Consider the following 11,652-nt stretch of genomic DNA (forward strand, 5'->3'; position numbering starts at 1 on the left):
CTCGTTTTGTCTCGTGGTATAAATCCAGTGCACCCTTTCCCTTTACAGCGGCGTGCTTTTGCCCCGCTTGACGGGTCAAGGATGGACGCTTGGAAAAGGCCCGGGGTGAAGGTGGCGCTTTACAGCATCCCTCGCCCGGACCTCGGCCAGACCTCGCCGCTTTGTGCTCATTGTGCCCTCTCTCCCTGCGGGGAGGGCGGAGCTACTATATAGGGACTATTTTTGCCGTGTCATCCTCATTCATATCTATACACCCAATGTGTTTATGATTAAACTGTTTACAAGAGCCCAAAGTTCTTCATAGATCTAGCCTCTTAGTTGTTCTCTCAAAGTTTTTTTTCTCTCAAGATTGATGCATTTAACTTTAAAATGTAGCCTACAAAATGTTCTTTCTAAATGCGGGATGTTTCCAAAGTTGCTGAGTAATCGTGATTATGATTTTTGTCATAATCTAGCATCCCTAGTTTCCATGTTACCACGTTAGGTATTCAGAATCTCCTTCTACAATTACTTTATAATAATAATAATACAGTTTATTTGTGTGGCACTTGCCAAAACCAGCAATCACAAAGTGATTTACAAGTAAACAGTAAAGATTATTATCGGGTAACAAGAATAAAACCAGGAAAGATTTATGAAATATCAGGAATACAAATATGATTCCTGAGAATTATGGTTGCGGCTAATAAATAGTTTAATTATCAACTAATATCATCTTAATCTTGGATATTTTTTCAATGAAATATTAAGTTTATAAAATGTCAGAAAATACTGAAAATTGCTCATCACAAGTCCGTCTTCAAGTTGCTTGTTTTGTCGGACCAACATTTCAAAATTCCAGCGTTTTTTCTTGATAAATGACTTTAATTATCGGTGAAAGTTGCAGCTGATAAATTTTCTGTTTAACAACTAATCGATTAATCATTTAAGTATTTGTTTCAGCTCTATAGAGAGTGATCAAAAAGAACAGACTGTAACAAGACAAAAAAATAACTGACCAGCTGTTTAAACATCTTTTGAACCGTGTATATATATATATATATATATATATACAACAGCTTTTAATAGACACGTCCTCTATAGTAGATCTATTTTGTGCCACACATCCAGACCTGGCGCCCTTCTGGCTCCAGACCATCATCATCCCCACTGTGACAACCACTTCCTCTCTGCTCCTGCTGCGCACCTTTTCCCTCTAAAAGCAGAACATGTGTGTACAGACGTGTTTGCACACATGACAACAGTCTTCAGATCATACATACATGCATGTACCCTGTAAACAACATCCGGCCCCTACAGAGCCCTCTGTGAAGGCAGAAAGTCGGCACATAGTGTACTCTGACGTCGAGTTAACTAGTCGTCAGCTGCACCTACATTTTGTTTCAGGACAGTTTCACACAAACGAGCTTAAAATGCAAATCAAACAAGAACAGAGTTCACATGAGGAGAATTCCCCGGCTTGTGGAAAGAGGAATGTGTGTGTGGTTTATTCAAGTAAAATGACACAATAAGAATGACTTTTTTGCACAATGTTTTGCTGCGTTCTGTGTATTATTTAGCCTCCTGCTGCTCCACCATCATGAATGTTTGATAATCTGTGGTGGGGATGTGTTCATCGGTCACCGCTTTCCTTACAACAAACCTTAAATATAGGTCACTGTGCCAGATTGCAGCAATCTCTCAACACTCAGGTACAAGAGTGGTGTTTATCTATCAGCCTCAGTAACTGAGAAATGACAGATTTCTCGATGGTTGATTCTGTGCCAGACAGTTTTGTAGTATTCGATCGGTTTTGGTGTTGAGACCCTTTCTAAGGTCTATGTCTCGTCTCGGTCTCAGACAAAGATTTCATTTCAAGACCACAACTGCGGGCGTATCACTAAATAGCCTGAGCATTGTCTGATTCATTTGTTAACATCATTACTGTGGTTGCTCAGAGAAAACAAAGGGAAATTCCCACACAGAAAATTCACCTCTGCAATAATGCCCCTTTCATTATTTTATCAAGACATTTCCCATGGTAACATATATACAGTTTATATAAATAATAAAATAGATAAACTAAATAATAAAGAGGCAATAAAAGAGGTGAATAAAGAGGAATTTTCTTTTGTTTTTTGAGGGTGTTTTTATGGGAATGTGGATCTTTCAGATAAGTTTGAGGAGTGTCTCTGTGGTTTACACGTTCCACATTTTATCATAAGTGTGTCATGCAGTGTGGGACCGGCACTGGTCTGGTCTTGGTCTTGACTTGGTCTCAACCCCTCGAAGTCTTGGTCCTGTCTCGGTCTCGAAACACTCTGGTCTGGTCTTGACTCGGTCTCAACCTCTCATAGTCTTGGTCTTGTCTCGGCCTCGCTACACTCTGTTCTGGTCTTGACTTGGTCTCTCCCCCTTAAAATCTTGGTCTTGTTTTGGTCTTGATGCACTCTGGTCTTGGTCTTGAGTTGGTCTCGGTTTAGCTGGTCTTGACTACAACATTGGCGCCAGAGAAAAAGGGAAAATCCCAGCAGCGTTAAATGAACTGTTATTTGAATGGAGTCTGGTGCTTCTTCTCCACTTTGCTCTCCATCAGCGTCTGTGTTTGCACACAGACACGCAGTGACCTGAATCATCGCGTGAGGGTGGCGATGAATTATTTAAGGAACTTTAAAGGGGAATTCTTTTTCTTTGGAAAACGTCCTCTTTACTCTCGTCTCACGGCGTCCTGGGTATTTGTTTTAGATTGTTAAAGGTCGTATTTGTGCACGCTGCTACAGGCCTGTAAGACTGGGAAGCGAGTGGGTTTATAATCAGAACAGAACAGTCTGTTTATTCCCTGGAAATGATACTGAACATTATAAGAGATCCTCTTTGTCTATTGTAATCCTCTTTTCCTTTGAATCGATGTTTATAGAGATCACACACCTGTGAGTCGGGTGGAAATCCCCCTCGCGTCTTCTCAGTGATATTAAATTCCCTTTCTCTTTCTGTTGTCTTGCAGATCGTCATACCTTTCTTCAGCCTGCTCATAAAAGACCTCTACTTCCTCAACGAGGGATGTGCCAACCGGCTCCAGAGCGGACACATCAACTTCGAGGTAAACTTGAATTTTTAAATTCCCCAGAGGGAGTTTCCTCGCAGACAGATTCCCTCCACAGTTGTGAGAAAACGTCACTATTTACTACACATGGAGACGGATTTGGTGCTGTTTATCTCCACTTCCTTAAAGAGTGTTAGAAAATAAAGAAGTGAGACCTGAGTGTGTGAAGTTCAGCTGTGTTTCCATGGAACAAACACAGTGTGACCAAAGACTCAGGAGTATTTCCACCGGACTTCGGTCACAGCTACTCTGAATCAGGCACTATTTATAAGGACTCATTCTATCCTGGGAAACTGCTGATTCCTGTTTCTGTCCCTCCCTGTTGGGACTTTTATACAGTACATTCAAACACATTTACACTTCAGGACAGCTGAATATAACCCCAAGACGTTAGGTCACTGGGCAGCTTCAGTGAAGCCCTACAAGGCTTCATACCAGAGCCAAAGAAAGACGTAATAGTCAAGTCAACTATGCATATACTGTGTGCGTATCGTAGAGCCATAAACATGTTGATATCCTTCTGAATATTAACCTGAAGTGTCTGTTTTTGGTTTTATTTCAGAAATTCTGGGAACTCGCCAAACAAGTGAGCGAGTTCATGGCGTGGAAGAAGGTGGAGTGTCCGTTTGAGAAGGACCGCAAGATCCTGCAGTACCTGCTGACCGCTCCAGTGTTCACCGAAGATGGTACGCTCATCAATTTATTAATTAACTAATTAATTATATCGTAAAAGAAGGTCAGATTGATACCGTGCTATTGTCTCTATGCCTGTCAACAATATACAAACCATAGAAATAGAATAGGAGTAGGAGCCAGGCTATCTATTTTTCCAGTGCTTCCATTGTTTATGGTAAGCTCGGCTAATCGGCTGCAGCTTCAAATTTACTTGTTCCCAAAACTATTCCTTTTTAATTTTAAGGCTGTAAATATGGAATTAAGCTGAAAAAAACTAAACCCATTTAGTAAAGTTACACGCTTATTAACATAGTAACTTTTTCATATCCGTAACTACTCCTCAACTACTATTATTATGGTTAACATGCCAAGATTTCTGGTCACTTAGATGTCTAAAATATCATTTTATTTTACTTTATCACCCACATCAGGCATTAATTGTAGTAACCTTTTATTTACAATGAAAGCAACACAGAACAAAATAAATAATGTTACTTTACATCCTGCAGAAATAGCTGCTTACTGTCAGTAAGAGAAGAGTATATGTGTGGATTGAAACAGTGTTTTAGATCAAAAATAACAGCAGAAAACACTTTATGAACACAAATATAGTCGACCACTTTTCCTACTAAACCTCAAACCCTCACACTCGTCGTCATCACCGGCTCCGGCTCTTATCGCCGTCTTATCAGAGAGAGACGGGAGGTCTGTAAAATCCTCCCGACACTGAAGTGCACCAAGCAATCAGCTGTGAGCTCTACTCTACTACACCCGACACCACCCATGGGTGACAGTGTTGGGTGACAGTGAACATCCTCCTGTCAACCAGTTTGTGTTTCTAAACAGAGACTCAGAGAGAAAGTGATGACTTTGAATGAGTGTTTATTGACGTTGATGTTGTTACTGTTGCTTCCTGGAGTTCAGCTGATTCACGTATTCTAATGAAGCTTCAGCTTCACACTTAAACTGCTATTCTGCTATTTCAATACATTTCCAGGAAAAGAATACAAAGTTAATTGATATGCTTTATTAATTCCACTTACAGCATTACTAATAATTAGTCAACTTTATTATCATTTCTTTGTTAACAGTAAAATAACTATTAACTAAGTTTACTTAGCTATCAATTTACCATTTATAGACACAAAAAATGCTTCCAGTAATAGAAAGTGAAGCGATAAATGTGAAGAAAATGTAAAGTAGATTGCAGAGTCCTGAATATTATGACTTCAAAGAGTCCTTTTAGAAAAGCTAATGATGTTTTCTTTGATTTTCTCGTTGCAGCGTTGTATCTGGCGTCGTACGAGAGTGAAGGTCCTGAGAACAACATGGAGAAGGACAGATGGAAGTCTCTGAGGTGTGTATGAACCCCAACCCTCCCCCTCGTCTCCCTCGTCTCCTTCCTCACACACACACTCACCCACTCACCCTCGGGGCTCTGGAGTCTTTCAATCACGGCTGTCACCCCACATCCCCTCCTTCCTCTCCGCTGACCAGGCAGACCCAGAGGGATGTAGGTCACTCTGATGCTGACCTGCACGCTATTCAATAAATGCATTAAACACACACACACAAACAGGTGCTCATCATTCTTCTTTGTCACATCATCGCCTGCATAGACACACGCAAAAGACATCAGTCATTTTCACACAATTACATCCTACACACACACACACACACACACAGCGTACCTTCTTGTCACACAGCACGCTGGATGTTTATGTGAGAAGATGGATGAGAGAAAATAATCTTTGTTCAGTCGTCTCTAACTGGTTGAAGAAAACCCCAGAGAGCTGACAGAGGGACATTTCCTCCTGCTGCAGCATCACACGCTGAACTTTAATTGACACAAACTGCGTGTGGGACGTTTAGTTTTTGCCGCAGTGACAAAACAGGTCGTCTAGCAATCATGCGATCTGTCGGGTGCATCACTTCCACTAAACGTTTTAGTTTTTTAACTCAATGAAATAAAAGTGTGATCTATTTTTTTAAAGCTGTGCAAACAGCACGTATGTGAAGAGTTGTGTTGTTAGAGTCAATGACTTTAATGTTACAAAGAAGGAAAAAATAATCCAAAATACATGAGACAGGCGTGTACGCCAAAAGCAGACCCCACACACCCAACCACCCACATGTAGACGTATGAATCAGGGCTGCTGGCAGAGGTCAGAGGTGACAGCAGGGTTTGGAGCCAGAGGCCTGTGAGTGTTGGGTTAAGCCCAGCCAGGGTGAATCCACTCTGCTCTGTGTGTGTGGTCACGTTTCCTGATCGCCTGCCAACCCTGCGTCCCCCTGAGCTTTGCCTCCGCTGCGACACGATCTGTCACTTTATTCTAGTCGAGCTGCGTCAGCAGAACGTGTCGCCCGGATCAGAGAGGCTCTGTTCAACACAGACCGTCTCTCTACTCACTAATCACCCCTCGACATCCACTACAGACAAACTGTTGCTGCGAGATTCTGATCTTTAAAATCACAATTTAGAACTGTAAAAACTGAAACTCGCTGTCACAGGAGAGAAAATAATGAAAAGCTGGAGTTGCGTCTCTTCGCTTCTATACTCTTTGAATGCGCGGTCTAATTGTGTTTAGCATCACAAGATGAGCCTGAGACTAACAGGTGTTTCTTTCTTATCTCCACAGATCCACTCTGCTAAGCAGGGTCTAAACTCAAGAAACCAGAAAGAAGACAAACACCTGACAAGCGAGCCGCGCCCCGTCGACGCCGCCGTTGTCTAAACGAAGTATCCCCGTGTTGGAAGGGGAAACGACAATCTCTACTTTGGCTGGCGAGGATCTTTAATGTTCCCCGCCAGCTTCAGGTTTCTATTAAGCTCTGCTTGTCCTCACCCTCGCGCCTCTTTGTGCTGTATATTTCAGGACAGCTCCTCTCTTTGTATGACTTTATAGTCTTTTTTAAAAAAAACAAACGCTACAAACCTTCACAGTAAAAGCCAACGGGGTCGCCAAGGTTTCTCGTCTGAAACATGTCGCCCCGATAAACCTTCTGTGAGCGTAAACGTTGAGTCGTTGGGGTTGTTTGTTCCCCCTCCTCCCCGCTAGTTTTCAACACGTTTTTTTCAAATGACGCTACAAAGTTAGCCGCTGGTTGGCTAACGCAACAGAAACGCTACTCGCGCTGGTTCCACAAGCCAGCGATCCTTTGTACGGAGAACTCAGAAGTTGCCCGCAACACTGTTGTTTATCATTAAGCTAGCCATTATTTGTAGTTTTGTTTCCTTCCTTTTGTACGATACCTCTCTCACTTCATGTTTTGTTAATTGTGATGTGTAAGAAAAAGAAAATGCACTGGCTGCATTTTAAAGAACAAGTTTTTTTTTGTTTGTGTTGTATAACGTTTTGTGATTTTCTAAAACAAGAAGCAACACATCCTTATTGTTTGAAACACTCATGGCCTCAGTATGCTTCGAATGAATGAAAGCGTCAGTAATTGGGGTTTAAGACACTGTTGGATGCTCTGACAAGCTCTTCATTTGAAGCCCACTGAGGCCTTTAGCAGTGAGCTTAACTGGAAGGTGTGATGATAGCGTGTTTCCTGTTGTTCCTGATAATCAGTGTTAAAATAGCCCCACTGCTGCTGAGAAGATAAGCCAGGGCTGGATGCTACCATTCATACTTTCCCCTTTTGTTCCTGCTCTAAATGTAGAATATGAGTGTGCTTGTGCTGCCCCCTGTTGGTTCAGTCAGAAAAGTGAATGTGTGAATAATGTGAACTGAGGATTTCTGTTTAAACATGCTAAATAATATCCTTTTTTATTTTTCATATCATTAAAAACTAGATTCCTCCATATGTTTTATTTATAAATCTATTTGTGTAGTCCCATTACGTCCTCATGCCAGCTATTGTTTTATTGTTATTTAATTTTGTATTTGGTACATGCTTAAGTAGTCCTCGGATTTTGGCTTAACTGTTCTTTTTATAGACAAGTTTGTTTGAGACACTTATTTTTCAAGGTACTTGCTCAGAGTATGATGTTAAACGACGGATGTCTGCTTTGCCTTGACCGCTCCTCCCTCAACGCAGAGTGCTGTTGTGGTTTATTGTGTACATACTGTGTTTTGTTTTTTTCCCTCCCTGTGTTCATTCATTTGTATTTGGACTGTTAAAATGGAATAGAGGAACCGTTTATAAATGAACTAGTAGTGTTTAAAAGAGAAAGTTAATAAAAGGATGTTTAAAAGTATCAAGTGGACTGTGAGTTTGTTAAATGTTTTTGGTCATGGAAGTTTATATATAACAAGTGTGTAACAAAAAAAAATCACTTACTAGCTCGTTGAAGCTTTCTGTCTGTCCACCTCTCAGACTTCTTCAAGCAGTAGAACTGGCTCAGGTGTCATCATTTAATCTAAGAGAAGAATATTAAGGATAAATGTTGTTCATGTATTTCTATAATTTAAAATATAACTTTTTTTAATGACATTTTTATATTTCCATACGAAAACTTTTTTCGGCATACGATACTATGACAATAGTCTGACGTTTTTCATGGCATTTTACGACATACTATACTGCGACTATTTCATGACTTTATTTGACATACTATATGACTTTTTTTTTTTTTAAATACTATGCCTTTTTTTGACATACTGAATTACTTTTTTACCACTTTTTTTTTACATACTATACTATGACTTTTTTCATGAAATTTTTTGACATACAATACTATGACTTTTTTTCATACGATTTTTGGAGATACTATACTATGACTTTTTTACATGAAATTTTTCGATATACTATACTATGACTTTTTTTCATTAAATTTTTCGACATGGAATTCTTTGACTTTTATTATGAAATATTTTGGACATGCTATACTTTGACGTCTTTTCATGAAATGTTTCAACATACTATACTATGACTTTTTTTCATAACATTTTTCGACATATACTATGACTTTTTTTAATGAAATTTTTCAACATGCTATACTAAGACTTTTTTTCATAACATTTTTGGACATACTATACTACGACTTTTTTCATGACATTTTTGGACATACAATACTATGACTTTTTCATGAAATTTTTCGATATACTATACTATGAATTTTTTTCATAACATTTTTGGACATACTATACTATGACTTTTTTTCATGACATTTTTCAACATGCTATACTATGACTTTTTCATGAAATTTTTCGATATACTATATTATGAATTTTTTTCATAACATTTTTGGACATACTATATTATGACTTTTTTTCATGACATTTTTCAACATGCTATACTATGATTTTTTTCATGAAATTTTTCAACATACTATACTATGACTTTTTCATAAAATTTTTCGACATACTATACTATGACTTTTTTCATGAAACTTTTCATACTAAGACTTTTTTTCATAACATTTTTAGACATGCTATACTATGACTTTTTTTATTACATTTTTCAACATGCTATACAATGACTTTTTTTTCCGACATACTATACTAAGACTTTTTTTCATAACATTTTTGGACATACAATACTATGACTTTTTTTCATGAAATATTTCGATATACTATATTATGAATTTTTTTCATAAAATTTTTGGACATACTGTACTATGACTTTTTTATTAAATTTTTCGATATACTATACTATGAATTTTTTTCATAAAATCTTTGGACATACTATACTATGACTTTTTTATTAAATTTTTCGACATGCTATACTATGACTTTTTTTCATGAAATCAATCGACATACTATACTATGACTTTTTTTCATAATTTTTTCGACATGCTATACTATGACTTTTTTTCATAACATTTTTCGACATACTATACTATGACTTTTTTTCATGAAATTTTTTCAACATGCTATACTATGACTTTTTTTCATGACATTTTTCAACATGCTATACTATGATTTTTTTCATGAAATTTTTCAACATACTATACCATGACTTTTTCATAAAATTTTTCGACATACTATACTATGACTTTTTTCATGAAACTTTTCAACATACTATACTATGACTTTTTTTCATAACATTTTTCGACATGCTTTACTATGACTTTTTTTATTACATTTTTCGACATACTATAGTATGACTTTTTTTCACAATACTATGCTATGACTTTTTTCATGAAATTTTTCAACATGCTATACAATGACTTTTTTTTCCGACATACTATACTATGATTTTTTTCAACATACAATACTATGACTTTTTTTCATGAAATATTTCGATATACTATATTATGAATTTTTTTCATAAAATTTTTGGACATACTATACTATGACTTTTTTATTAAATTTTTCGATATACTATACTATGAATTTTTTTCATAAAATCTTTGGACATACTATACTATGACTTTTTTATTAAATTTTTCGACATGCTATACTATGACTTTTTTTCATGAAATCAATCGACATACTATACTATGACTTTTTTTCATAATTTTTTCAACATGCTATACTATGACTTTTTTTCATAATTTTTTCGACATGCTATACTATGACTTTTTTTCATAACATTTTTCGACATACTATACTATGACTTTTTTTCATGAAATTTTTTCAACATGCTATACTATGACTTTTTTCATGAAATTTTTCGACATACTATACTATGACTTTTTTCATGAAACTTTTCAAGATACTATACTAAGACTTTTTTTCATAACATTTTTCGACATACTATAGTATGACTTTTTTTCACAATACTATGCTATGACTTTTTTCATGAAATTTTTCAACATGCTATACAATGACTTTTTTTTCCGACATACAATACTATGACTTTTTTTCATGAAATATTTCGATATACTATATTATGAATTTTTTTCATAAAATTTTTGGACATACTATACTATGACTTTTTTATTAAATTTTTCGATATACTATACTATGAATTTTTTTCATAAAATCTTTGGACATACTATACTATGACTTTTTTATTAAATTTTTCGACATGCTATACTATGACTTTTTTTCATGAAATCAATCGACATACTATACTATGACTTTTTTTCATAACATTTTTCGACATACTATACTATGACTTTTTTTCATGAAATTTTTTCAACATGCTATACTATGACTTTTTTCATGAAACTTTTCATACTAAGACTTTTTTTCATAACATTTTTCGACATTCTATACTATGACTTTTTTATTACATTTTTCGACATATTATAGTATGATTTTTTTCAACATACTATACTATGACTTTTTTCATGAAACTTTTCAACATACTATACTAAGACTTTTTTTCATAACATTTTTAGACATGCTATACTATGACTTTTTTTATTACATTTTTCAACATGCTATACAATGACTTTTTTTTCCGACATACTATACTATGATTTTTTTCAACATACTATACTATGACTTTTTTTCATAACATTTTTGGACATACAATACTATGACTTTTTTTCATGAAATATTTCGATATACTATATTATGAATTTTTTTCATAAAATTTTTGGACATACTATACTATGACTTTTTTATTAAATTTTTCGATATACTATACTATGAATTTTTTTCATAAAATCTTTGGACATACTATACTATGACTTTTTTATTAAATTTTTCGACATACTATACTATGACTTTTTTTCATAACATTTTTCGACATACTATACTATGACTTTTTTTCATGAAATTTTTTCAACATGCTATACTATGACTTTTTTTCATGACATTTTTCAACATGCTATACTATGATTTTTTTCATGAAATTTTTCAACATACTATACTATGACTTTTTCATAAAATTTTTCGACATACTATACTATGACTTTTTTCATGAAACTTTTCAACATACTATACTAAGACTTTTTTCATGAAATTTTTCAACATGCTATACAATGACTTTTTTTTCCGACATACTATACTATGATTTTTTTCAACATACTATACTATGACTTTTTTTCATAACAT

At 35.6% G+C, this 11,652-nt stretch overlaps 1 protein-coding gene across 2 annotated transcripts in view; it reads left to right on the plus strand.

Annotated features, from left to right (window-relative positions):
• The window catches only part of rasgef1ba (RasGEF domain family, member 1Ba), a 128,402-nt gene extending 120,444 nt beyond the window's left edge, over positions 1–7,958 (plus strand). For both annotated transcript variants that reach the window (XM_037776999.1, XM_037777000.1), the window contains 4 exons: positions 2,984–3,079; positions 3,645–3,768; positions 5,042–5,114; positions 6,397–7,958. In XM_037776999.1, coding sequence (XP_037632927.1) covers positions 2,984–3,079; positions 3,645–3,768; positions 5,042–5,114; positions 6,397–6,421 — 318 coding nt within the window. In that variant the 3' untranslated portion in view covers positions 6,422–7,958. The remainder of the gene's footprint in view (positions 1–2,983; positions 3,080–3,644; positions 3,769–5,041; positions 5,115–6,396) is intronic.
• Positions 7,959–11,652: the final 3,694 nt, after the last annotated feature.

This window comes from Sebastes umbrosus, chromosome 8, assembly GCF_015220745.1.
Source record: "Sebastes umbrosus isolate fSebUmb1 chromosome 8, fSebUmb1.pri, whole genome shotgun sequence".
NCBI lineage: Eukaryota > Metazoa > Chordata > Actinopteri > Perciformes > Sebastidae > Sebastes > Sebastes umbrosus.